Below are 27,332 nucleotides of genomic sequence, written 5' to 3' on the forward strand. Positions count from 1 at the left end.
TGCAGGATTTGTCACTTTGGGATCCATGGCTTTCTTCCCTAGGCTCGGGTCCTTCGCCTGCGTAAGCAGAGCCCGGAGCCAGCGCTGTTTCAGGTAACTTTTCCCACCGAGTTCCAGGAACTGTGCCTTTGAGTCAGTCTCCTGTGCGGGGCCGGGTGTAGGGTGATGAGAATTGGGAGTGGCCATGGGGCAGGGGTGCTGACAGAGGAAGGCTGAGCTGGAGTTTGGTCAGCCACAGGGCAGCAGGGAATGGGTAGGGGGGAGGTGGTGTTCTTGGGGTGGGCTGGGGAAATGGCAAAGGCGGGAAGCTGCTGCTTGCATTCCTTGCAAGACTGATCTCTCGCAACCCTGTCATTGCCCTAGCACATGAAAACTCTAGCCCTTTTTTTTTTTTTTTTTTTTTTAAGATTGATTTATTTGAGAGGCAGAGTTACAGAGAGAGGGAGAGACAGAGGGAGAGGTCTTCCACCTGCTGGTTCACTCCCCAAATGCCCACAACAGCCAGAGCTGGGCTGATCTGAAGCCAGGGCCAGGACCTTTTTCTGGGTCTTCCGCATGGACCCAGGGGCCCAGGCACTTAAACCATCCTCTGCTGCTTTCCCAGGCCATTAGCAAGGAGCTGGATCGGAAATGGAGTAGCTGGGACTTGACTGATGCCCATATGGGATGCCGTTGCTGCAGGCAGAGGCTTAATTTACTACGCCATAGCATAGTAGGAGCATTGCTCCTAGCTCTGAAAGGAGCTTACATTTGGTCACAGGTGCAAACTTGAAAACAAATCATTCTAGAGAAATGTGAGGAGTATAACAACAGGCTTCCATGGTGCTTGTGAGGCTTGGGACAGGAGCTGCAGTTGCAAGAGGAAGCATGGAATGGAGAGGCTGCCTTCCCAGATGAAAGAGGGAACCATTCCTGCCCGCCCCAGGGGGGTGATAGCTGGGTGTGCTCAGAGAACTCTGGTAGTTCCCACCAGCCCCTGGGGCACAAGGTGCCCGTGTGAATGCTAGGGTGTGGAACCTCAGAAGGTCGGTGAATTGGGACCAGCTGGTTGATAGTGTAGATGGTAGGGAACCATGGAGCAAGTCTAAGCGGAGGAGTGGTGTAGGTTTTTTTTTTTTTTTTTAAGAAGTGAAGCAGCTGGGACTAGAACTGGCACCCATATGGGCTGCTGGCGCTTCAGGCCAGGTCGTTAACCGCTGTGCCACAGCGCCGGCCCTGGAGTGGTGTCGTTTTAAAGAGAATACTTTGTCGGCAGAGGGAGGTACAGTGGGACCCAGTTAGGACCCTAAAACCTTGGTATAGGTGTAGGGGAGGGAGCCTGAATGGAATAGGTTGTCAGTGAGGGCCAAGGGAAAGGACGGGAGCATAGGTAGCACCGTGAGTGGGACCCTGTGGCCAGGGGGTGTTGGTGGAGAGGAAGGTTAGGGCCTGGGAGCTGGAGGTTCCAGAGAAGCTGTTTCTGCAGGGATCCAGTAGCAGGGGGAGATCTGCCAGGCAAGGCAGCAAGGTCAGTTGGGACCTCCTAAGTCTGCAGTGCAGTGTGTGTAGGGTGTGTTGTAAGGAGTTCAGGAGAGTGGAAAACCAGGGCCAGAGTAGAGGAGGGAGGTGGGCCTCGAGCTGAGATTTACTAGTTGGCAGCAATGGGAATGGGTAAAATGGCCTGGAGCAGACATGGGAAGTGGGAGCAGAGTCCCTAGGATCCCCAGCAGAACACCAGCGCCTCCACGTGAGCACTGGCTACCGGATTGCTTACTCGGAGCTTGTCTGCTCTTTGTGGGTGCTCTTCTAAAACATTCCTGCTTTGCAGGGAAACTGTGGAAGCAGAAGATCGGGGCCTTGCTTCGACCAGTTTCTGCCACGCTGTGTCGGGGACTTCCTAGGAAACTCGTATCTCTTGACCCCCACCCCCCAGCAACATGCTTGTAGATGAGGAGATTGGGCACGAGGATGTGTGGGGAAGCGGGTTTTGCAGGACAGGCTGGGGTTAGGTCAGGCCCGTAGGGATTCGTTTATGTCCTCCACGTCCTTGTGGGAAGCAGAGGCTTTCAGTTAAGGCTTTACATAGAGTTTGTTCTAACAGGAAGATTGGGTTCTTGTTAAACGCCATCCCAATGGAGGGCTTGGCCCACCCGCAGGAGCTCTGGTTGTGAGCGGACCACTGGATATGGGCGTGGCGTCCTTGCAGGCCCTGCCTCCTGTCAGTTCCTGCTTGTGCTTTGCTCCTCGAGAGGTGCTGGCATGCTCGCTGGGCCCAGCCGTGGCCTCTGGGGGGCCTGCAGCCTGCCCTGGGGAGATGCCCTCACAGCCTTTTCTGTCTCCCTCCAGCACCACCGGGAGCCTCAGCGCAATTCAGAAGATGACACGCGTCCGTGTGGTGGACAACAGCGCCCTGGGGAACACCCCCTACCATCGCCCTCCTCGCTGCATCCACGTCTACAACAAGAGTGGGGTGGGCAAGGTGGGCGACCAGATCCTCTTGGCCATCAAGGGACAGAAGAAGAAGGCGCTCATCGTGGGGCATCGCATGCCTGGCCCCCAGATGAGCCCCAGGTTCGACTCCAACAATGTGGTACTCATTGAGGACAATGGGAACCCCGTGGGGACCCGAATTAAAACACCCATTCCCACCAGCCTACGCAAGAGGGAGGGCGAGTACTCCAAGGTGTTGGCTATCGCCCAGAACTTTGTGTAAGCAGAGCCCAGGCCTCTGGCTGCAGGGGCTCACGAGGGAGCGGGGCAGTTCTGGGAGCCTTGGCTGGGCTGAGAGGGCGCCTGGGGCCACGCGGCTGTTCCCCTCAAGCAGGGTAGCTGTCCTTCTAGCGAATAAACATTTTGTGTCTGTTTTCTTAGTTTTCTAGGGTGCGGCAGTGATGTAAATGACACTGAAGCAGGTGAGGATAGCCCAGCCGAGTCTGGCCACATGCAGTGGCTGTCCTTGGGCCAGGGTCTGGGTCCTTGCTGTCTTGTTTGAACCCTATAATGTGAGTTTATCCAAGATGACCAGGCTCTGAAAAAACTGGGCTGCAGACAAAATGTTGATTCAGTTTTAAAATTTTCATTTTGTTTGAAACACAGAGCTCTTCCATCCACTCGTTCACTACAGATGCCTTCAACAGTAGAGGCTGGGCTGGTCCAGGACAAAACCAGGAGCCTGGAATTCCTCACAGGTGGGCAGTACTCGAGTCATCACTTGCTGCCTCCCGGGGGAAGCGTCAGCAGGAAGCGGATCAGAAGCAGAGGAGCCCAGACTCAGCCATGTACCACGTGGCATGCAGGTGTGTGTCAGCGACCTAACTGCTGTACCAAACGCCTGCCCCACGAATGCCAATTTAGAAGTACCGTGGAGCCGGCGCCACGGCTCACTAGGCTAATCCTCCGCCTAGCGGCGCCGGCACACCGGGTTCTAGTCCCGGTCGGGGCGCCGGATTCTGTCCCGGTTGCCCCTCTTCCAGGCCAGCCCTCTGCTGTGGCCAGGGAGTGCAGTGGAGGATGGCCCAGGTGCTTGGGCCCTGCACCCCATGGGAGACCAGGAAAAGCACCTGGCTCCTGGCTCCTGCCGGCCGCGGCGGCCATTGGAGGGTGAACCAATGGCAAAGGAAGACCTTTCTCTCTGTCTCTCTCTCTCACTGTCCACTCTGCCTGTCAAAAAAAAAAAAAAAAAAAAAAAAAAAAAAGTACCATGGAGCCTGATACTTTCTAACCAAAAGGATTTTTAAAGGCTTTTAATTTTATTAATTTGAAAGGCAGAGAGAGGTCTCCCCCCTGCTGGTTCATTTCCCAAATGCCTACAACAGCTGGGGCTGGATTAAACTGAAGCCAGAAGCTGGGAACTCTATCTGGGCCTCCCTTGTGTGTAGCAAGGACCCAAATACTTGGACCACCACGGGCTGCCTCCCACGGCATGTGTCACAGGAAGCTGGAATTGGTAGTGGAGCCAGGTCTTGAACCCAGGCACACTGATACGGGATGCAGACACACCCACTGGCAATGTAACCACTGCCAGCCCCTCTGAAAGGTGGTGGCTCCCCCCCAAGCCCCCCACCCAATGTATTCTTCCCTGTGTGTGAGGGCTGGAGACACGGTTACAAAGATTACTGGATCAGCACGGAGGAAGAGCAGTGGGACATTCCCATTTAAAATACCTGGGTGCTTGGTCGTCACAAACCTCACTGGCCTCCGAGAGCCAGAGCAGGGAATGGTGAAGAACGCAGGCTATGTAGCCAGACAGCCTGGGTGTGGGCCCTCGCGCTGCCACTCATGCCTGGGTGAGTCAGGTGACTTTCCTGTGCCTCAGCTTCCTCATTTATGAAATGGGGACGTAATAATGGCACCCACTCCATAGGGATGGTGTGAGGGTGAGATGAGTTAGTACCTGAGAGTGCATAGAACAGAACTGGCGGTAGAAGTGCCCAGGGGGGTCTCATTTCCTTCCTGTCACCGCTTGCATACAGCACTGGGACATGAAGACAGTTCAGAGCAGATGTGGCCTGTGCCCTCATGGCATGCTGTCCAGAGAATGCTGATGAGAATCAGTGTCTCAGTTAATAAGGGCCTCTGATAAAGGAGGTACTTTCAAGAACGTTTTATTTGAAAGGCAGACACAGAGTGACAGGTAAACAGGTTTCCCTTCTGCTGGTTCACTCCCCAAGTGCCCACAACGGCCGCGTCTGGCCCAAGGGAAAGCAAGGAGCCAGGAACTCTGCCCAGGTCTCCCGCATGGGAGGCAGGGTCCCAAGTACTTGAGCCCAGCTTAGTCACAGGAGCCCTGGCCAGGCTCCACTGCCAGATGCGACACCCAGAGCCTCCCTGCTGCCTCCCGGTGTGCGTGTTAGCAGGAAGCTGGAATGGAAGCAAAGGAGCCGAGACTTGACTTTGTCAGTGGGAATCAAAGCAACCACAGTGGGAATGGGCGTTGTGATGGAAGTCAGAAGAGTGGCTACCTGGAGGTGGTGTGACCGGGAGGCAAGAGTGAGCCTTCTGGGTCCTGGGGTGTTCTCAGGTCTGAATAACCATGAGCTTGGTGGCTTTGTCCCCCTTACCCAACACTAGTGTAAATAAGTGCACAGGCATTTGCTGGGTGACAAGAGGGGAGAGTGCAGGCAGAGGGAAGAGCTGTGTGCAGGTCCTGTGGCAGGAGGGAACAGGATGAGGCCCAAGAGGAGGCCTCGGAGCCCTGGGGAGGAGGGTTTTTTAAGATTCATTTTATTTATTTGAAAGAGTAACAGAGAAAGAGACAGAGTGGTCTTCCATTCACTGGTTTACTCCCCAAATGGTCTCAACAGCCAGAACTGAGCTTATCTGAAGCCAGGAGCTTCTTTGGAGTCTGCCACCTGGGTGCAGGGTTCCAAGGACTTGGGCCATCCTCTGTTGCTTTTGCCAGTGCATTAGCAGGGAGCTGAGCTGGAAGTAGAGCAGCCAGGACTTGAACTGGCGCCCATATGGGATGCTGGTGCTGCAGGCCAGGGCTTTAACCTGCTGTGCCCAGAGCCCATCCCCTGGAGGCTTTCCTTATCCCCAGGGCATTGGATGCTGTTGAGGACCCTTAGAAGCAGGGTAGGGGTGGAGAGGGAGACAGGAAGTTTGAGCTGTGGAGCAGTTGACTGGGGAGGCCCGAGGGGACGAGTTTGGTCTCACAGCGGACTCTGCAAGATGCTGCCACTGACTTGGGTGGCCTGGGGCAAGTGGACACCTTCAGGAGGGACCTCTGGCCGCATGTGGCAGTGGGCTAGAGTGGTGGGAAAGGCTGAAGATAGGTCTGAGGTTCCTGGCTCCCGTTCCTGGGCGGTCAGTCACGTGGAACATTGGCCAGGGTGCTGTAGGGGAGGCTGAGGGTGGGCAGTAGCGGGCAGGCTGTGTGGAGGTGCCCAGGGTCATCACAGAGATGCTCCGTAGTACTGGGGATAAGTAAGTTTAGGTTGGAGTAACAGCGTCTTTAAAACGTGCACTTAACAAGGAGACCTCAGGAGGTATGTAGGAAAATTATAAGAAATTTATTTGGGTGCAAAAAACATTGAAGTCCAGGCAGTTTTCCACGAGTATTTTAGAGAACCCCTCATAGATTCTTGGTCTTCCTCATAGTCCCTGGGTTCTGCAGGCCCCCGAGTCTCACAGGTTAGTGGTTTCTCAGGGTCCCTCGGCTCAGCAGAGTCCGAGCCAGCCTCAGCCAGATCCTGCGACCCCCACTAAGGGGTTTTCCCACGCCTCCCAGGGCTGACCCTTGGGGCTCACGAGGCCTCTGCATCTGGACGTGATCCCTGCTGGCTGGTGCCCCAGCGGCCTGTGTTCTGATTTTTCTCCGTGCCATGGATGCTGTTTGAAGCTATCACCGACTCAGCCTGCACTGCAAGGAGGTGGGGGGCTCTGGGTGTCGCATCTGGCAGTGGAGCCTGGCCAGGGCTCAGGGTGCTGTGGGTGTGTGGGGAGCTAGTGTCCCACCCCATGGGCCCACTGGCAGGCCTGGAGGCATCTGTGACTGACATGCTGGGCTGCAGCTGGTGGACGTGGCCGCGGAGGGGGAGCCTCACCAAGACCAGCGATGGTTTCTCCCCCAGCAGCTCTGAACTTGGCTGCTCTGTGTGCTGCTTCCCAGGGGAGTGGCAGGAAGGGCCCCCTTGCCTGAGGGAAAGGAAAGGTGGCGTCTCAGGGCAGGACCTGTGCTGTGCTTTGGGGCAGCTTGACCCCGACTGCTCTTTGCCTGGTGGGCTCTCTCGGGTCAGCTCACTGCTGCTTCTGCCTGTGGTCGGGCAGGAAGTGCTGTCTTCCTCACACCTGCTCTGGGCAGCTGGTTGCTCTGCCACCTCCCAGCTGTGGGGGTTCCCCGGAGCCATGCAGATTGTCCTCTCTGTCCCTTCTGCTCTTCCCACTCCTCCCAAGGTGCTCCGTGCTGACCGCTGGAAGGCTGTGGTTTCCACACAGCCGGGTGGCGGGGCCTGTGACGCAGGCCCATGCAGCACACAGCCCAAAATAGCCTGGGCCTGGCCGCTCTCGCCACTGCCCTATCACTCTGCAGCCTGGGAGCCAATTTGCTGGCCACCCCCCCTCCCCCCCGCCCATTCTCAGCCAATGCTGCTTGCTTTCCCCATGAAATATTTAGACTCCGGATTCAGTTTCCCAAGGAGAATACACTTGGCTTTTGTTTTTTTTTCCCTTCCACGCCCTTAAGAAGCTGCCCCTGGCAGGTCAAGGGGCCCCATCTCTGGGTCCGTGGACTCTGGGGCAGTGTCTTTGCTGAAGTGCCCTGCTTTGCCTCTGTTAGGCCACTGCCAGAGATATGGATGGGATGTGGCTGGGAGACCTGGGTGCAGGCCGGGACCTGCTGCTAACCAGCCGTGTGGTTTCAGGCCAGCCATAGCCTCGGCAGGTGCTGTGAGCTTCTGTGAGAGGCTGCCGCAGGAGCCCTGACTGGTAGGATGCTGAGGGCCTCAGCAGGACCCGGATGCGCCCTTACAGCCTCTGTGAAGGGCACGCCCTTTGCTGCACCTCAAGCAGCCCCTACTTGGAATCCCAAGCCCAGCCCTGCTGGGAGGAGGGCAGAGAGCACAGTGGGGTCATTTGCCTGTGGCTAGGTCCCTCTGAGCTGGTGAGGGGGAGCCACGTGGCAGCCCCATTCTCCCACCTCACCCTGTGGCGCCTTGTCTGCCACCCCGCTCAGTTCTTTCCTTTCATTGCCTCATAAGATGTACCATGGGCATTTATAATTTTTTTTTTTTTAACTTGAGAGGCAAAAAGAGACAGACACACACTCCTCAAATGTCCAAAATGGCTGGGACAGGGCTGGGGGCCAAAGCCAGGAGCCAGTCTCCCAGGCTGGTGACAGGGCACAATTACATGAGTCATCTCTGCTGCCTCCCGGTGTCTGCCTGAGCAGGAAGCTGGAGCCGGGTATCAAACCCAAGTACTCAGGTGTGGTATGTGAGCTTCTTAGAAGCCAGTCTAAATGCCTTTCCCAGACAGTTTTAAAAGATTTTATTTATTTTTATTTGAAAGGCAGAGTTACAGAGAAAATCTTCAATCCACTAGTTCACTCCTGAATGGCTGCAGTGCCAGGGGCTGGGCCAGGCCTAAGCCAGGAGCCTGACATTCCATCTGGGTCTCCCATGTGAGTGCAGGGGCCCAAGCACATTAGCAGGGAGCTGGATTGAAAGTGGGGCAACCGGTGCTCACATAGCTGCCTGTGATGCCGGCTTAATCCACTGTGGAGCAATGCCGAGCCCTCCCAGGCATTTGAAAAATGAAAATTAAACATTTCATTTTGAGAATCTCACAAGAGCTCTTGAATAATCAGGATGCCCTTGGATATTATAAAGCAGCTGTTGTGAAGTCAAATGTTCATGCCAAGTGGAGGCAGTTCCAGGTGAACTGGGACACGGGACTTGGGTGTGGCCACAGCTGCCCGCCCTGCTCTCCACCCTGGCCTCCCTGTTGGTTTGTACTGACTCCCAGAGGGCTGCCCGGCCCAGGACTGAAAGCAGAACCTTCTCTCCCAACTGCTGGCCTTTTCACAGGACGCCATGTCGGGTCCCAGCTGGCTGGGCGGAGGCTGTGCTGCTCCATCCCACAGGTTGCCCTGTGCCCTCCTGGGTGGCCATGGCTGACGCCCACAAGGAGCAGGCATCCGTGGGCCAAGGAGCCAAGTTTTCAAGTGTCCTTCCACGGCCCTGCGTACTTCACTGACTGCATGGGCTTGTCGACTTGCTGCTAGCTCTGATCGGAAGTTGGCTGGCGAAGAAGAACCAACCTTTGCTTGAAGTGAGGTTTCTGGGGTCTCTGTGGGTCTCCTCTCTCTGGGCTGGGTCCCCACAACTGAGAGTGCTTGTGGTCTCCACTCACGCGGCAGCTTTGGCCACAGGTCTCCTCCCCCAGTCTTGCCTTCGTTCTTGGTTTGCGTAGGGAACTGCTAGTCCATGCTGGTGTATGATCACTTTTGTTACATGTGGAGTTCATTTCAGTCCTACCCAGGCCCTTTAGAAGATCACGTGTTTGTGGTTTTAGTAAGTCTGATGCTGGGGCAGTGTTTGGTGTAGTGGGTAGGACACCACTTGCAGTGCCTGCATCCGGTCTGGAGAGGGCTTGGGTTCCAGTGCTGGTTCTACCCCTGATCCTAGTTTCCTGCTAATCCTAGCCACCCCCACAGCCAGCAGGGGTGGCTTGGGTAGTTGGGTCCCTGCCACCCACATGGGGGACCTGGATTGAATTCCCAGCTCTAGGCTTCATTTAGCCTGTTGCAGCCCTGGCCATTTCAGGTGTTTGGGGAGGCAAGCAGTGGATGGGTGATCTGGCTGTCTCTGTCTCTGCCCTCCCCTGATCTCCACCCCCCCACCTCTTTGCCTTTCAAATAAATAGAATAAGTAGACAGACACACACACACACAAAGGTTAATGCTGAAGTTTTTAGGAGCACAGTGTCAGCATGTGTCCCAAAACACCAATTTATGACTCTAAAGGAGGGGATATGACAATTTCACTATTATTCCAACTTCGAAAATAATTTTCAAAGTAATGTTAGGGATAAAAGAAATAAAGAATTGTTGCTTTTTCTTTATTTTTTAAATCCTGATGTTAAAACCAAATCAGTGGCCGGTGCCGCAACTCACTTGGCTAATCCTCTGCCTGCAGCACCGGCACCCCGGGTTCTAGTCCCAGTTGGGGCGCCGGATTCTGTCCCAGTTGCTCCTCTTCCAGGCCAGCTCTCTGCTGTGGCCCGGGAGTGCAGTGGAGGATGGCCCAAGTGCTTGGGCCCTGCACCGGCATGGGAGACCAGGAGGAAGCACCTGGCTCCTGGTTTTGGATTGGCACAGCGCGCTGGCTGTAGCAGCCATTTGGGGGGTGAACCAACGGAAAAGGAAGACCTTTCTCTCTCTCTCTCTCTCTCTCTCTCTCTCTCTCTCTCTCTCTCTCTAAACCTGCCTGTCAAAAAAAAAAAAAAAAAGAATCAGTGTCTGAAGAGTGTCCCGGCCCGCCACTCCCCAGGACAGGGTGCTCAGCCTGGGCTCTCTGCCCTGCTGGTGGGGACTGCAGTTCAAGGTGCAGGGGCCAGGCCTGCTTGCTTCCATTCACCGCTGGCTGTGTGCCCGCTCTCGGGCTGCCTGTCACGTCTCCCCATCCCCCTGGGACCTAGCCTCCAGGGTAGGTTGGCAGCCATATTTGAACATCTGCCACATAGTGGGTTTGCAGTCAGTGTCAAGTTCCATTCATGTCTGGAGTGTAGCTCTAAAGGAAGGGAGAGCTTTGTGCTTCCTTGGTGTCCTGTGGGGCTGGCATGTCCTCTGTGTTCTCTCTGGGGACATGCATGGGGCACCCTTCTCCAAGGGCGGGGCTCTGAGTTACCCACAGTGGCTTAGGAGCAGTGAACTCCCACTGTGCTTGTTTGCACTCTTAGCATGACCATGTAGAGTTGGGGGCTGGAAAACCCCCTCCATTTCCCACATGAAAGTAGCAGGTGCAGGACAAAAACTAACGTTTCCTGGCTCCCCGTCTAGTTCTTGTCACCGCATCGCTGAAGTTAAAAATCAGATGAGCTTTCTGAAAAATACTTTGGAGGGGGCTGTAGCTCCCTCCCTTTTTGTGGCCAGTGTGGCTTCCACGCGTGGTGCCCAGGCCGGGGTGCAGTGATGGGGGGAGGCAGGGTGACCATGATGCTGCCATCTGAACCCCATCTCAGCCCCTTTGTTCCCCACTGGGCCCGACAGCCTCCGGGCCTGCCCCACTGCCTTCTGGGCTTCCGCCTGAGCTGCAGTTGCCTGCTCTCTGGATCTCGTAGCTTTGGGATGCTGCCACTGCAGGGTGCCACCTCCGGGGCCGTAGCCGCCTGGCACAGTGCCTTCACCTGTATGTCCTCCCGCTGCTAACGTTTCTCCAAAGCCTGGAACTTTGACTGCAGGCCCGGAGGGGCCCCTTCCTGTGTGGGTTCAGGAGGCTCCGGCCTTAGAAGCCATCTCTGGCTTGTTCACCTCCGGTGCCCAGCAGATGCACAGGAAGTACTGCGGTCACCAAGGTTAAAATTTAGGAGTCTGGCCGGCACCGCGGCTCATTAGGCTAATCCTCCGCCTTGTGGCGCTGGCACACCGGGTTCTAGTCCCGGTCAGGGCACCGGATTCTGTCCCAGTTGCCCTTCTTCCAGGCCAGCTCTCTGCTGTGGCCCGGGAGGGCAGTGGAGGATGGCCCAAGTGTTTGGGCCCTGCACCCCATGGGAGACCAGGATAAGTACCTGCCTCCTGGCTTTGGATCAGCGCAGTGTGCCAGCCTCAGCGTGGCGGCCACTGGAGGGTGAACCAGCGGCAAAGGAAGACCTTTCTCTCTGTCTCTCTCTCAACTGTCCACTCTGCCTGTCAAAAAAAAAAAAAAAAAAAAAAAAAGGAGTCCGTGTCCCAGGCGTGTGCAGGGACCTGTGCTGGGTGGGGTTGCCTCCCTCCACACAACCTTCCCCCCAGGCTTCATCCACTAGGCCCGTGTCTCCTGCTCATCTATTTTCTAGGCTGATAACCCAGTTAACTGGAGTTCATGTTCACGTCCAAAGCCCATGATGTGGTATGGCTTTTTGGCCTGAATGTTGCTGTTGTCCCAGGACCGCCTGGGCAGGAAAGAGGAGCCCTTGACCAGAGAGCCCTGTGACTCTCTGTGCCAGATTTGAGCCCTGTGCTGAGCTTTCCTCCGGTCACCCAGAGCTCAGACGCTCAGGCAGCAGGGCAAGACAGCCGTACAAGTGTGCGGCCTGGGCACATCGCCTCAGGCAGGACGTGTGTCTGTTGGGTGGATGGACGGATGTAAGGAAGGGGTAAGGGGGATTGAAATGGCTCCACCCTGGGCTCACCAGAACTTAAATGGTGTCTGAAAGCAAGCAGCCATCCTCAGAGCTGGGCAAGGGACGGAAAGGAGGCAGCGCAAGGAGCTCAGGAGGGACCGAGAGGCGTGAGTGGGCCAGGGGCAATGTCGCTGTAAGTCGGCTCCCGTGTGCCTTAGCGCCTTGGTTGTTGGCTGCGGCTTCTCTCTCTCTCTCTCTCTCTCTCTCTCTCTCTCTCTCTCTCTCTCTCTTTGAAAGAATTAGAGTTTCCATCTACTGGTTCACTCCCAAAATGACTACAATGGCCAGTGCTGGGCCAGGCTGAAGCCAGGAACTTTATCCAGGTCTCCCCCGTGGGTGCAGGGGCCCAGGCACTTGGGCCATCTTCTACTGCTTTCCCAGGCCATCAATAAGGAGCTGTATTGGAAGTGGAGCAGCCAGGACTCGAACCAGCACCTCATCCTCCCCACCAAACAAGGGCATCGAATAAGCAGGTTTACTGATGGACTGCAGTTGAGTCTTCTGCTACTCATGTCCAGGAGGAGAAACTGGGCAAGAGACAGGGCAGTGGTTCCCAAGTGGGGACGTGTCTGGAGACAGTGAAGGTTGTCCCCACCGGGCAGAGGCCAGAGCTGCTGCCGGTCAGGCTACGATGGGCAGGACAGCCTGCTCGACAGAGATGGACCATCCCTGAGCTTGGCAGTGCCGTGGGTGAGGAACCCTGACGTCAGACTATGCAGGCATGGCGTGGCTGGAGGGGACAGAGGGCATCTGGGCAGTGGTTCATAAACAGCCGTGTGGGATGATAGGAACGGAGCCCACATTGCAGTCTACAAGATTTCACACTGGACCATGGTTTCCTGTCCATTGCTGTGATGTGAGCCTGAAGCCGGGACAGGTGCTGGGGAATTTAGGACAGCTGCAGCTCACTGAGGGGTTCAGATGGTCCGATGGAGTCAGGGTGGTGAGTGGACTGGGTTGGGGGCAGGGCCCACGGGACTGCACGCAAGCTGGGGGCTGAGGGCCCGGCTCTGTCCTGGGCTTGGCTCCTCTCCTGGGTGTTGGGCCCTCGCGGCTTTCTCAGCACTTTCTTTCTACCCCTGCTCGCATCCTTTCATGGTTGTTCTAGCAGCGATCCTACCAGACGATTTTTTTAAAAGAATATTTGAAAGGCAGAGTTAGAGAGAGAGGGAGAGACAGAGATCCGCTGGTTCATTCCACAAAAGGCCACAATGGCTGGGGGTATGCCAGGCTGAAGCCAGGAGCCAGGAGCTTCTTCTGGGTCTCCCACGTGGGTGCAGATGCCCAAGGACTTGGACCATCTTCTACTGCTTCCCCAGGCCATTAGCAGGGGGCTGGACTGGAAGTGGAGCAGCCGGGACTCAAATAAATGTTCATACGGGATGTGTTGTGGCAGTGGTGGCTTAACCCATTGTGCCACGATGCCAGCACCGTGATCTTTTTTTTTTTTTTTTTTTTTTAAGATGTATTTTATTTATTTGAAAAGCAGGGTGACTCGGCCGGCGCCACGGCTCACTAGGCTAATCCTCCGTCTTGCGGTGCCGGCACACTGGGTTCTAGTCCCGGTCAGGGCACTGAATTCTGTCCCGGTTGCCCCTCTTCCTGTCCAGCTCTCTGCTGTGGCCCGGGAAGGCAGTGGAGGATGGCCCAGGTCCTCGGGCACTGTACCCGCATGGGAGACCGGGAGAAGCACCTGGCTCCTGGCTTGGGATCAGCGCAGTGCGCCGGCTGCAGCGTGCCGGCTGCAGCAGCCATTGGAGGGTGAACCAACAGAAAAAAAGAAGACCTTTGTCTCTGTCTCTCTGTCTCTGTCTCTCTCTCTCTCTCACTGTCCACTCTGCTTGTCACAAAGAAAAAAAAAGCAGAGTGACAGAGGAAAAGGACAAAGAAAAAAAAGACCTTCCACCTGCTGGTTCACTTCCCGAATGGCTGCAGTGGTGGGGGCTGGGCCAGGCTGAAGCCAGGAGCTCCATGTAGGAGCCACTCTTGGGTTTGTCTTGCTGCTGTTCCCTTTCCCAGGGTTGGTCTTCCAAGGTGCTGCCTGTTCTATGGTAGAAATGGCCTTCTTCCTTCCTTCCCTCATCCTCCTCCACCTCAGGACCCCTCCTGGGCTTGGGGCACTGCCGACTTACTGTGACAACCTGGCCACTCACGGGAGGGCGGCTCCAGGAGGTGGGAGCCGCGTGGGTCCGGAGCACATGGTAGGAGCAGCCGAGAAGCGAGACCAATGCACTGCGGGCTTGCTTTGCCCCTGCGTCGTGCTGGGCACCTCCCTGTTGTCTCACCGTGGTCCTCACAGTGGCGCCACTCAGTCCTCCCTGTGCCTGACTCCTGAGTGTGGGTGACCCAGGCCGGGAAGCGGTAGGATCGGCTGTCAGAGCTCCTGCACTCCCTGCTGCGCTGACCTGTGGTGGAAGCTTTTCTTGGTAGCAAGCCCTCCCTCGCTGTTAAAGCTGTTTTCCGGAAGCACGCGTTGGATGACCACTGCGGACACTTGGCAGTTGCTCCCAGCTGCCTCAGGTCAGCTCCGTGCCGCCCAAGCCAAGGGCACTGCTCCCTGCCCAGGCCAGCTCCCTGCCTTATGTAACAGCGCTGCTGCCTGTCACTCAACCACTTGGCCTCCTTCTCCAGCCTCCACTTACACACGGCCCAGGGGTCTTGCTCGTGACGGCGTCCTCCCATCCATGGCGCAGGGCTTCTCAGTGTCTGCGGAAGGAGTGATCTTAGCAAGAGTGGGGGTCCTTCCCCATCGCCAACCCCATGTCCTCATGGCCCAGAAAACCCCTCTGAGGGCGGCCTCCACAGCTCCGCCCTCCGGCGGTCAAGGGGAGAGCTTTGTCCCTCTCAGAGGCCACTCACCTGCGCCTTGGGCCCCAGCCATCCACGCACCTGTAGGAGCTGCCAGAGACCTGGGGCATCTGTGCACCTCTTTGGTCAGGAATGTTTTTTCACCCCAGGGAGAGGGGGTCGGTTGTCCCATGGCCCTGCTCAAACAGCTCCTTAGCCAAGTCCTCCTCAGCCAATGTCAGGTCCTCAGGGCCTCTCTGGGTTCCTCTTGTCCTTTTCCATCCTGTCCTGTGCCCTGGGAGTCAGAGCTGCTTCCGGGGGGCTTGGGCCTGCTCACCTCTCTGTGGGCTTGGCCAGTGGGAGGGGCCGGCAGGAGCTACAGGGACCTGCCAAGAAGAGAGAGCTTTGGGGTGTGTGTCACCCCTCCCCTGCAGGGCTGGCCACGCCCCTCGGCTGCCTGTCATGCAGTAGCTCTCCACGCTGCAGGGTTTGGGTTCCCCCTGGGTGCACCCAGTGGCCACAATATGATTCCAGCCCCGAAGATGCTCCTGGGCAGGGCCCGGAGCCAGGCAGGGCTTTGTTCTCCTGTGCAAATGTGGGGACACCTGTGTGCTGATGCCTGCAGCTGTGGCTTCTCGAGAGGCCTAGAACCTGGGGCCTAGGGGTGAGTAGGGCTCAGGTGAGTCCCACCCCAGCCTCAGCCCTTTCACCCCAGCCCAGGGCAGAGTGGGATGCCCAGGGACCTGCTGCATGGTGGGCTTCCTGGCGGTGGCAGGGAGGCCGGGACAGGGAGGCCTCCGAGGGTGGCACCACGGATGGGAACCTCACCCCACCGCTGCCCTGCCTTACATGGCCTCAGCATTCATGTCAGGGGTGCATCTGTCAGGATCACCAGCCGCTGCGCACAGAGCTGCTCTGAGGGTGCGGCGGGTGGGAGGGGCCAGGCAGGAGGCAGGGGCTCCAGGGAGCGCAGGAGGAGGTCAGAGCAGTGTGGGGGTGGTGTCAGGGGTCGGGGGAGTAGCAAGAGGTTGGTATAGAGAAGCCAGTCTGGGAAACAGGGCGTGGGTCCAGAAGTTCAAGTGAGCACCACCAGTGATTTTTTTTTTCAAAGATTTATTTGTTTATTTGAAAGAGTTTTAAAAAGAGGGAGAAACAGGGAGATCAATCTTCCATCTGCTGGTTCACTCCCCAAATGGCCCAGTGGCTGTAGCTGGGCCAATCCGATGTTGGGACTAGCAGCTTCTTCCAGGTTTTCCATGAAGGTGCAGGGGCCCAAGGACGTGGGCCATCTTTTGCTGCTTTCCCAGGCACGTTAGTAGGGAGCTGCATCAGAAGTGGAGCAGCTGGGACTCGAACTGGCACCCATAAAGGGATGCTGGTGCTACAGGCGGTGGCTTTACCTGCTACACCACAATGCCAGCCCTGCACCTGGAACCCTAAACCTACTGCACACCCAATTGTTAAATGTCCCCAAAGATGGACTGAGCAGGATCTGGTCGATGTCTGCAGGTGGAACAGGGGAAGGTAGGTAACTTCCAGGTCTCCAGGCGTGGGAGCTGGGTGGGGTTCCTCTTGGAGTCTGGGACCCTGGATGGTGGAGGGTTCCCTTCTGCCTGTTGAGTTGCTGGTGTTTAGGGGATACTGAAATTCTCTAAAGGTAAGGTCAGAGGAGGGAACAGGGGGAGAGACTTCCGAGGCCTCTGGACATGTGTGGCACTTCACATCGCGGGGTCACCCTAGGAGAGGGCAGGGGCAGGGAGAGGGGAGCCCAGGGGAATAGGAGAGGCAGGTGAAGCAGGAGGGGGCTGGGCTGGAGATCTGGAGGGAATGGTCAGGGAAGGAGAGGGAGGGGAAGTGGGGAAGCAGAGTCCCGGAAGTCGGGGAAGGAGGCTCTAGAAGGAAGTGGTCAGCCTCCCTGGACAGGGAGGTGGCTGCAGCTGTCGCTGGTGGACACTGGGGTCAGAGGCAGCCTGCAGCAGGTGATGAGGGGACCAGTACCAGAAACGTGGATGAGTCTTCCAGAAGCTTGGCTAAGCCGGCCACACTGGAGTCTCCTGGGGGTGGGAGAGAGACCTGAGCTAGTGTCAGTGGAGGAGTGGATCCTCTGCCTTGCCGTGGGGGGCTCTGGTGGGAAACAGCACGGTGAGGACTATGCATCAATGTTCTCAGCCAGGAAGACCCTGAGCGCCCTCCCCTGGGACACGTCTGCTGGGTGGCGAGCTGGGGTCCTGCAGGGGGTGTGCAGAGACTCCTTGTGGGGGCAGAATCTGACTCAGGTGGAAGGGTGCTTTGATGGGGACAGTAAGAAACCATCTGATGCTGTCCCCTGGGCCCTGTCCCTGGTCATCTAATGACCACTTTTGTGTTGGGTGCATGGCCACAGTTAGTGAACCCTCCCTGCATGTCCACCCATTTTATGTCCCTGTTAATGTCCTGCCTCCCCAGGGGCCCCAGGAGGTAGGTTCTAACAGCATCCCTGTATTGGACCTTGTGCTTCCAGTGTGGAAACTGAGGCACAGGGTGAGGGGGTGACTTGGCTAAGGCCACAGGGCTGGAAAATGTGGACCTGGCTGCTTCATGGTTGCTGTCTGTGGCAGCAGAGAAAGGGAGGAGCGGGTGGTAGGGAGGGGACATGACTAAGGAAGATGCCAGTAGGGAGAGGACACCGGGGGCCCTGACCAGCAAAAGGGGACTTCATTCCCTGAGCCTGGTGGGCAGGTGCATGGGATGGCCAGAGAGGCATTGAGGAGGGGCTGGGGCAGGCAGCGGGAGGCTGTCTCCTGGGAGTGTGGTTAAGGTGGGACAGACAGGGATCAGTTGCTGAAAGGGGAAGGCCCAGGGTCCCCCCCCCCATCAGAGAAGAATTCTGTTCTGTAGGGCCCGGTGGCCATGTAGGGGTGGGGGAGGGGAGGGGTCTGCAGAGCAGGGGCATGCCCTTTCCCCAAAAGGTTTCCTGCCCAGGAAGAGTCAAGCCCGCCCTCCTTCTTGCTTCCTGGGTCTTGCCCATGGTCTCTGTCCCTGGGAGCCAGGCACAGGACTGTGCTTCCTGGATGACGTATCTGACTCAGGAGGATCTGTTGTGTCTGGCTTGGAGGCCAGCAGTGGGTCTGTTTGTGTCTCCAGCCCTTAGAACCATGCTTGAACTTGGAAACATTGCTTGAGGGTGGGCTCTGTGGGACAGTGGTTGGCTCTGGCTTGAAGGGGCTCACACCCCTTATCAGAATCCCAGCCACTCTGTGCTTCCAATCCAGCTTCCTGCTGATGCACCTACAAGGCAGCAGATGATGGCCCAAGTACTTGCGGTCCTCCACCTATGTGGGAGATCTGTTGGGGCTCCTGGCTCCTGGCTCTGGCCTGGTCCAGCTCCGGCTGTCGTGGGCACTCGGGGAGTGAGCCAGCAGGGGGAAGACCTTTCTTTCTCCCTCTGCTACTCTGCCTTTCAAATAAATAAATCAGTCTTTAAAATAAATAAATGCATGCATTTTGCTTGAACCAACAGTCTTCTATTTGTCCCCTGTGATCCCAAGGACAGGAGCAGGACTTGGTGTGTCGTAGTGATCAAATATTGGTCCAATCAGCCTAGGAACGCCTCCAGGGGAGGGGTTGGGGCAGCTGCAGCTGCCTCTCTGGATACCCGTTCCCCTGTGGTTTCTGTCTCCCGGGCCTGAGGGCACACACACGTGCAAAGATTCCCCGCTACATGCACACACACACTCGCACAGCCACAACCCCCCCCATGCAAAAACACACACACAGCCACTCTGCCACACACATGCACACACACACGCACTGCCACCGTCACACAATGCACACACTCATGCAAGCCACGCCCCCCCACAGCCACACCCCTGACATTCACACACACATGCACAGCCACCCCTCATGCACACACACACAGAGCCACACACCCCCACATGCACAAACATGCACAACACAGCCACGGCCCTCACATGCACCCGCACACTCATGCACCTCCACCCTCACACAATGCACACACTCATGCAAGCCACCCCCCTGCACACACACATGCACAGCCACGCATCTCCCCACACACATGCATGCACACTCATAGCCACACCCTCCCACATGCACACACTCACACACAGCCACACTCCCATGTATACACACATTCATGCATAACCATACACCCCCAACATTCACACACACGCACAGCCACCCCCATGCACACACACACAGGCACAGCCACACCCCCACACGCACACACACACTCACGCACAGCCACACGCAGTCACAGCCGTTCCTGCAGGGCCCCTCTGCAGCAGCGTGACCCAGAGCGCCAGGCCCAGGACTGCGCTTGTAGCATTCTCCCCCTAATTTGCCCACGACAGATTTAAGCTCAGAGCCCGGGGAAGCTGCAGAGTCTGGGTAAGCCCCAGTGCCTGCCCTTGGGGAGGGCCCAGCTGCCAGCACCGCGTGTTGGAGCCAAGGAGGCCATGGGCACGGATGTGCAGCTGCGGCCACCGCATGTGCAAGCGCCTGGCTTCCCTCTCCGCAAGCGCTCTGCGGAGCAGCTCCTGTTCGCCTTGTTTGGCAGAGCGGAGACTGGGGCCAGGATGTGGGTCTGTGTCTGGCTCCGAAGGGCCTGTTTTTCAGCTCTGGTTGGAATCCTTGCCACAAAACGAGGGAGAGGAGGCTCTGTGCTGCCTGCGTGGTCCCCCTGAGCACTCCGCCTGGTGTTACCTGGAGCATAAAGCTAGGGCGTTAGCACAGCCCAGCACTTCCGGCTTTTATGGGGCAGGTGCTAGGCGCAGCAGTTGGGACACTGCATGGGGCACCTGCATCCTGTCTGAGAGATCAGCTCCACTGCTGATTCCAGCTTCCCACTACTTTGGACCTGGGGAGGCAGCCAGTGATGGCTCAAGCCCCTGAGCCCCTGCCACCCACGTGGGAGACCCGGATGGAGTTCCAGGCTCCTGGCTTGGAGCTGAACGCCTGTAGGGAACATTTGGGGGAAGATCTGTCTCTGTACCTTTAAATGAGTGATAATGAACAAACCTAGCCTGAAACCTGGTAAGGGTTATGTACGCTGTCCTTAGAATGCTTCAGGCATGCAGAGTCCCACGTAGGTAACCTTGGGTACCACCTCCAGGCTTGCAAGCCCCCGTGTGATGGGTGAGAAGTGGTGAGCGGCCGTGCCTTGCACAGAGCACATGGCGCAGTGGGCACAGAGGTCTGTACATGTACCAGGAGGCTTTCGAAGATGTGCATAATGAACAAACTATGAGTTTGTTTCAAAACTTTTTTGCACCTATGCAAACTTTAATTCCATTCCCCCTCCAACTTTTTGAGGTCCCTGCATATGTTGGTTTCAGCCTCCGTGTTAACACTGACAGTTGCAAACAGTCTGAATGCCTGTCTGTAGGGGACTGTGCACGTGAGCAGTGTCCATCCGTGCCCCAGGGACACCAGCAAGCAGCTCCAGGTAAGGGCGAGGTGGGAATGAGCAGATGTCCACTGTCCAGGAAAACCCATGCTGGGGAGTGGTGCATGGTTTGGGTAAAAAGGGAACAAAATGAAAACACTCAACAGGATTACTTATTTCCTCCGGCCGTAGGAAAATGTGTGTGGATGCACGCAGAAGGCACTAGGATGCTACCCAAGATGTTGCTGACAGCAGGGGCTCCTTTAGGGGCGGTAGATGGTTCTGGTCAAGGCGAGTCCGCATTACCCAGAGTCCTTTAATTTTTAAATAAGTAGAATGTATCCCTGTGTGTGTGTCTTTAAAACCCCAATTTAAAAATGTTGAGCACACCCTGGATGTGTGGAGAAAGGAGGGGTGGAGTTTTGAAAGAGATGGTGTGGCCAGCAGAAAGTCTTCATGTCAGGCAAGCCTGAGTTCTAGTTCTGACCTTGGTAGTGTTCTGCTCTTGACCTTGGGCGAGTCATTCACTCTCAGCCTTGACCTACTCGTTTGTAAAGTGGAGATGATCTCGTCCACCTGCCAGGGCCCTGGGGAGGATGTGGAGCGGGATGCAGGACTTCCGGCACACAGCAGGTGCTCAGCGCATCATAGCCAGTGTTGTTCTTCCCACTTTTGGCCAAAAAAAAGGCCTGTGTTCTTACTAGATGATGGTTGGGTTAAGAGCTTGGGTCTGTATCGGATTCAATCAGAGATGACTTCCTGGAGGAGACTGAGCCCCTTGGATGCGTGTGTGAAGCAAGGCGGCCGTGAGAGAGGACTGGGCAGAGGCCTGTGTTGGAAGTCATGGTGCGCCTTGTTTCTAGCTTGCAGACAAGGAGACCCCCAGGGGCATGGAACTGGCCACAGATGCAGAGCTAAGAAGATCGCATTGGAAGCAGAGAGCGTGAGAAGATGCCGAGAGCTGGGATGGTTTGGGGTGGGCGGGGTGGGGGAGGTACAGAACGGATGTTGTGATCAGAAAGGCTGAATGAGAGGGCGGAGGGGAGGGTTCCATGGGCGAGGCTGCCAGGGGAGTGGGCAGGACCGCAGCTCTCACCTTCACAAGATGCCCTTGCTGGAGGCCCGGGGCCAGCAGGGAGACTGTGGGCCAGCCCACAGGAAGGGCAGCCTGGCCGAGCAGCCCCTCCAGGGATCCCGTGGTGGGGAGCCTGGGGCTGGTTTCCTTGGGTTCCAGGCAGGGTCGTTCGGGGTCACACACAGGCAGGACATTAGAGCAGGTGTCCTGGGGATGACATGAGTCCACAGAAACATCTTTGAGCTGCAAAGGCACTGTTTGGCCTGGCGGTTAAGACAGCACTGGGACTCCTGTGCCTGGTGTCCCAGATTTATTTTATTTATCCAAAAGACAGAGTTAGAGAGAGAGGTAGAGACAGAGAGAGAGGTCTTCCATCCTCTGGTTCACTCCCTAGATGGCCACAACTGCCGGAGCTATGTCAATCCAAAGCCAGGAGCCTGGAGCTTCTTCTGGGTCTCCCACGTGGATGCAGGGGCCCAAGAGCTTGGACCATCTTCTACTGCTTTCCCAGGCCACAGCAGAGAGCTGGATTGGAAGAGGAGCAGCCGGGACTAGAACCGGCGTCTATATGAGATGCTGGTGCTTCAGTGCAGGGCTTTAACCCGCTGTGCCACAGCGCCGGCCCCAGTGCCCCTGGGTTTCTTGCCTGGCTCTGGCTCCTGACTCCAGCTTCCTGCTAATGCACACCCTGGGAAGCAGCAGGGGGTGAAGTAGTTGGTCCCTGTCACCCACGTGGGAGACCTGTCTGGAGTTCCTGGGCTATCTCCCCGCTCGGGGGCTGTTGTGGGCATTGGAAGAGTGATCCAGAGGACAGGTGACCTCTGTGTCGCTCCGTTTTTTTTTGCCTGTCAAGTAAAAACATTTTATTTTTAAAAATATCTATCTATCTATCTATCTATCTATCTATCTATCTATCTATCTATCTATTTGAAAGGCAGAGAGAGAGAGACAGAGAGAGAGATATTCTATCCACTGGTTCAATCCCCAGATGGCTACAATGGCCAGGGCTGGGCCAGGCCAAAGTCAAGAGCTAGGGGCTTCTTCTGGGTCTCCCTCATGGGTGCAGGGGCCCAAGGACTTGGGCCATCTTCCGCTGCTTTCCCAGGCCATGAGCAGGGAGCTGGACCGGAAGTAGAGCAGCTGGGACTCGAGCTGGAGACCATATGGGATGCTGGCATTGCAGGTGGTGGCTTAACCTACTATGCCACAGCACCAGACCAAAATAAAAACATTTAAAAAAATGGTGCCTGGGACCTGTGCTGTGGCATAGCAGGTAAACCCACTGCCTACAGCTCCTGCATTCCCTATGGGTGCCCATTTGTGACCTGGCTGCTCCACTTCCAATCCAGCTCTCTGCCACGGCCTGGGAAAGCAGTAGATGATGGCCCAAGTCTTTGGGCCCCTGTGCCCACGTGGAGACCCAGAAGAAGCTCCTGGCTCCTGGCTTTGGATTGGTACAGCTCCAGTCATTGCAGCCAACTGGGGAGTGAACCAGCGGATGGAAGACCTCTCTCTGTCTCTCCCTATTTAACTCCAACTTTCAAATAAATTAATTCATCTTAAAAATGTAAAAAAGTGCCAAATGGAAAAAGAAATATACAATGTGCTAAGAATGGGAGACTTTCAAAAAGTTTGGAAATGGAATTTAAAAATAAGTTTATTTTGTTGCCAATAATTTTGGCATTTTCCATGAACTTTTTAAAGTACTCGCCGATGAAACTAAAAGACATATGCGCCTGATTGACAAGCGCACATGCAGATGTTTGGCCCCTGGCAGGGGTGAGGATCTGGGATAAAAGTGAGATAAACACAGGGGTGGGTGGCCAGACTCCATCTCTCCGCGGCGGTGGTCAAACCACACTTGTGTGCACATTGCGCCATCTAGTGGGCACGAGGGGTCACAGCTGCCCTGGTCGCTGAGCTGCTGTGCTAGGGCGGGCCCTGGAGCAGAGGTGAGGCATGAGAGCTGCCGGCGGTGGGCGGGCGACAGGCACGCGTGGCGGTGGGCCTGGCCTTGGGGGCTTGCAGCCATCTGTGGGGTCAGCTTCCTGAGGCAGCAGAGCCTGAGGCTCAGATTCCCAATCCCCACCCGCAGCTCTTGATCCTGGCAGATCTCGGCGCAAATGGCAGGCTTAGCATGGCAGCCAAAAGACGGAGAAGTCAGCGGTGGGGAGAGACGCTCAGGGTCCAGAGACAGCAGTGCCTGCCTCAAGGCACAGCACAGAGCAGAGCTGCAACACCAAGCCTGGCACCAGACCGTCAGCGTTCATCCCCTCGGCAAGTCCCTCGTGCCTCAGTTTCCCCTCCTGGTAATGCAGTAGTACTTACCTTGCAGGGCTGGGGTGGGCAAAAGCAAAGCTCTTACAGCAGGGCTGCTCTCCATGTGTGAGCCCCCCCTCCAGGCCCTGAGGGGCCAGCACCCCAGAGAATGATGGCTGCAGGCTCTGGGGAGGATGATGGACCTGGGGCCAGGCTGGTTTCAGGGTTATGGGGTAAAGCAGGGTGGGGGCCTGTGCTGGAGATACCCCAGTCCTGGGGTCCACAAAATGTTGTCCTGGGGCCGGTGTTGTGGCATAGTGGGTAAGGCTGCCGCCTGCAGTGTTGGCATCCCAAATGGGCACCAGTTCAAGTCTCGGCAGCTCCACTTCCTATCTGGATCTCTACTGTGCCTGGGGAAGCAGTAGAAGATGGCCCAAGTCCTTGGGCCCCTGCACTGTGTAGGAGACCTGGAAGAAGCTCCTGGCTCCTGGCTTCGGTTCGGCACAGCTCCGGCCATTGTGGTCATCTGGAGAGTGAACCAGCGGATGGAAGACCCCTTTCTCTCTCTCTTTGCCTCTGTCTCTCTGTAACTCTGCCTTTCAAGTAAATAAATACATAATACATAAATACATACATCTTTATTTAAAAAATGTTGTCCTGGGGCCGGCACTGTGGTATGGCGGGTAAAACCGCCACCTGCAGTGCTGGCACCCCATATGGGCACCAGTTCAAGTCCTGGCTGCTCCACTTCTGATCCAGCTCTCTGCTGTGGCTTGGGGACGCAGTAGAAGATGGCCCAAGGCCTTGGGCCCCTGCACCTGCATGGGAAAACCTGGAGCAAGCTCCTGGCTTCCGGCTTTGGATAGGCACAGCTTCAGCCATTGCGACCAATTGGGGAGTGAACCAGCGGATGGAAGACCTTTCTCTCTCTCTTTCTCTTTCTCTCTCTCTCTCTCTCCCCCCCTTCCTCTCCTTCTCTGTGTAACTCCGACTTTCAAATAAATAAATAAATAAATCTAAAAAAAAGTTCTCCTGTCTACCGCCTGAGCATTTGTGTGCCCCCAAGCACCTTGTGGCTGGGCGTGGAGGGGTGTGGTTGGGAAAACAAGTCCCGGGGTGCCTCTGGGGCATGAGGGGCTCTGCCCCGCCCCTTCTCCCCCTAGCCCTCACCACCCCCCTCCTTCTTCCTCCTCTTCCCTCCACTTGGGCTCCTTCATTGATGCAGGCTTCAGAAAGTTTGTGGAGGAGCCAGTGCTGTGGTGTAGCAGGCAAAGCTGCCACCTGCAATTCTAGCATCCCATATGAGCGCCGAGAAAGCAGTGGAGTTTGGCCCAAGTCCTTGGGCCCCTGCACCCACATGGGAGACCTGGAAGAGGCTTCTGGCTCCTGGCTTCGGATCGGCACAGCTCTGGCCATCGTGGACATTTGGGGAGTGAACCAGTGGATGGAAGACTTCTCTCTTTCTCTCTCCATCAAATCTTTAAAATAAAAGTTTGTGGAAAGTGGAATTAATGTTACAATCCATACATAGCTCTTTTATGATATGCATTATGCATTTTCCATGAAAATTTTTAAAAAATAGTTTATTTGAAAGGCAGAGTTACAGAGAGGCAGAGGCAGAAAGAGAGAGAGAAAGGTCCTCCATCCACTGGTTCACTCCCCAATTGGCTGCAACGTCCAGAGCTAGGCTGATCCAAAGCCAGGGCTTCTTCCGGGTCTCCCATGTGGATGCAGGGGCCCAAGCACTTGGACCATCTTCCAGTACCTTCCCAGGCACACTAGCAGGGAGCTGGATGGTAAGTGCAGCAACCAGTACTCGAACTGGTGCCCATATGGGATGCTGACACTGCAGGCAGTGGCCCTACTCACTACACCACAGCACCGGCCCCTCCATGAACTTTTTTTTTTTTTTGACAGGCAGAGTGGACAGTGAGAGAGAGAGAGACAGAGAGAAAGGTCTTCCTTTGCTGTTGGTTCACCCTCCTATGGCCGCCACGGCCGGCGCGCTGCAGCCGGCGCACTGTGCTGATCCAATGGCAGGAACCAGGTACTTATCTGGGCCTCCCATGGGGTGCAGGGCCCAAACACTTGGGCCATCCTCCACTGTACTCCCTGGCCACAGCAGAGAGCTGGCCTGGAAGAGGGGCAACCGGGACAGAATCCGGCGCCCCGACCGGGACTAGAACCCGGTGTGCCGACGCCGCTAGGTGGAAGATTAGCCTAGTGAGCCGCGGCGCCGGCCCATGAACTTTTAATAAGATTTATTTTTATTTATTTGAAAGGCAGAGAGAGGGAGAGAGAGCGAGCATCCATTGGTTTACTCCTAAATTGGCGGTTGCAGCCAGGACTGGGCCAGGCTGAAGCCAGGAACCTGGAGCTCCAGCCAGGTCTCCCACATGGGTGCAGGACCCCAAGCCCTCAGGCCATTATCTGCTGCTTTCCCAGGCGCATTAGCAAGGAGCTGGACTGGAAGAGGAGCAGCTGGGACAAGAACCGGCGCCCATATGGGATGCCGTTGTCACAGGCGGTGGCTTAACCCTCTGTGCCACAATACCAGGCCCCAGGTGAACATTTTCATTCTTAGCAGTAGAGAAAGAAAGATGAGTTAGGGCTTCCTTAGAAAGGCTGGGGGCTCTCTCACCCTGGCATGTTGAGCCGGGACGGGGGGCACAGGCAGCGAGCGGCTCAGGAGCTCTCGGGCTGGGATGCATGGGCGTGTAGGAACATTCTTCATTTCATTGTACAACTGCAGCTTCCCACGAGTCACCCAGCTTTCTCTGAAAAGTGCAGATATCCGGGGCAGGAGCTGTGTGCGCTCTGCCTCCTAGCAAGGGGCTTGTTCTCACACGGACTTCTGGGGATGAAGGTGGACTGGCCCCTGTGGCAGGGAAGGAGGGGAGGGGACTGGCCAGGGCCCCTGTCTGGGTCAGGTTCCTGCTTCTCACAGCAACGCGCTGGGCTGCTGCTTCTGCTCTCCACTGTCCCCCTGAGACACCAGAGGCCCACTGCTGTTCCTGGGGTCACACAGCCAGGGGCAGAAGCAGCCTTGCTATCCAGGTCTGTCTGAACCCTAGGCCAGAACTTGCATTTCTCCAGCAGACCAAAGCGTACACAGGTTTGAAACAACCGTGTCCCGACTCCTGGCTGCAAAGCAGCTGGTGGCTTGCTTGTGACTTCTGTGTTTGTGGCTGACTCTGTGTCACAGCTCCCAGGCCCGCAGAGGGATGGGCCAAGGACTGGTTTGGTCCAGGCTTTGCCATTAACTCACTGTGCATGTGTGTGCATGAATGTATGTGTGTGTGCATATGTATGCAAGTGTGCATGTGTGCTTGTGTGCTTGTGTGCATGTGTGTATGTTTACTATTCTTTAAAACAGTCCGGGGATTGGGCATTTAGCCTAGCAGGTAAGTCTCCTATGTCCCACATCAGGGTGCTGGCTTTGATACGCAGCTCCGACTCCAGCTTTGGTACGCCATCCCCCTTCAGGGCTGAGTGCTATTCCACTGTGAGATATGCCCCGTGGGGCGCATCAGCTCAGCTCGTGCACATTTGGGCTGTTCTGAATTTTTGCTCACTTGTGGATTATGGTGCTATGAATGTTCTTGCACAAGTATGTTGTCTGAAGAGCTGTTTTCAAGGTTTTGGATGGAAACCAGGCGTGGGGTTATGAGGTCCTGTGAGAATTCCGTGTTGGGCTCATGGCACAGCCACCACACTGTTCTCTCTAGCAGCTGCGCCCTTTGCCATTCTCGCCAGCAGTGCGGGGGGCACCCAGCTTCTCCACATCCTTGCCGACGTGTGTCATTTTCCATTTTGAAATTTTTATTTTGGGGCCAGCCTTGTGGTACAGTGGGTTAAGCCTCTGCCTGTGACACTGGCATATCATATGGGCGCCTGTTCAAGCCTTGGCTGCTCCGCTTCTGGTCCAGGTCCCTGCTAATGTTCCTGAAAAGGCAGAGGAAGATGGCTCAAGTGCGGAAGTGAGAGATCCGGATGGAGTTCCAGGCTCCTGGCTTTGGCTTGGCTCAG

At 56.3% G+C, this 27,332-nt stretch overlaps 1 protein-coding gene and 1 long non-coding RNA gene across 10 annotated transcripts in view; both read left to right on the forward strand.

The window, feature by feature from the left end:
• MRPL14 (mitochondrial ribosomal protein L14) overlaps nucleotides 1-2,849 on the forward strand; it is a 16,053-nt gene extending 13,204 nt beyond the window's left edge. For 6 of the 8 annotated variants that reach the window (XM_002714441.5, XM_089333892.1, XM_070074061.2 and 3 more), the window contains exons 2-3: nucleotides 6-93; nucleotides 2,326-2,849. In XM_002714441.5, coding sequence (XP_002714487.1) covers nucleotides 26-93; nucleotides 2,326-2,692 — 435 coding nt within the window. In that variant the 5' untranslated portion in view covers nucleotides 6-25 and the 3' untranslated portion in view covers nucleotides 2,693-2,849. Of the gene's footprint in view, nucleotides 1-4; nucleotides 94-2,325 lie in introns of all 8 variants that reach the window. The other 2 variants (XM_089333891.1, XM_089333894.1) reach the window with 2 other exon arrangements.
• LOC149126645 (uncharacterized) lies at nucleotides 2,846-24,329 on the forward strand. 2 transcript variants are annotated; one of them, XR_016234579.1, is made up of 3 exons: nucleotides 2,846-2,981; nucleotides 3,076-3,275; nucleotides 24,063-24,329. It is a non-coding gene; the product is annotated as an uncharacterized LOC149126645 (long non-coding RNA). The 2 variants fall into 2 exon arrangements; XR_016234580.1 differs by lacking the exon at nucleotides 24,063-24,329 and adding an exon at nucleotides 13,898-14,409.
• Nucleotides 24,330-27,332: the final 3,003 nt, after the last annotated feature.

This window comes from Oryctolagus cuniculus, chromosome 5, assembly GCF_051225735.1.
Source record: "Oryctolagus cuniculus isolate XC-2025 breed Fujian yellow rabbit chromosome 5, ASM5122573v1, whole genome shotgun sequence".
NCBI classification, from domain to species: Eukaryota; Metazoa; Chordata; class Mammalia; order Lagomorpha; family Leporidae; genus Oryctolagus; species Oryctolagus cuniculus.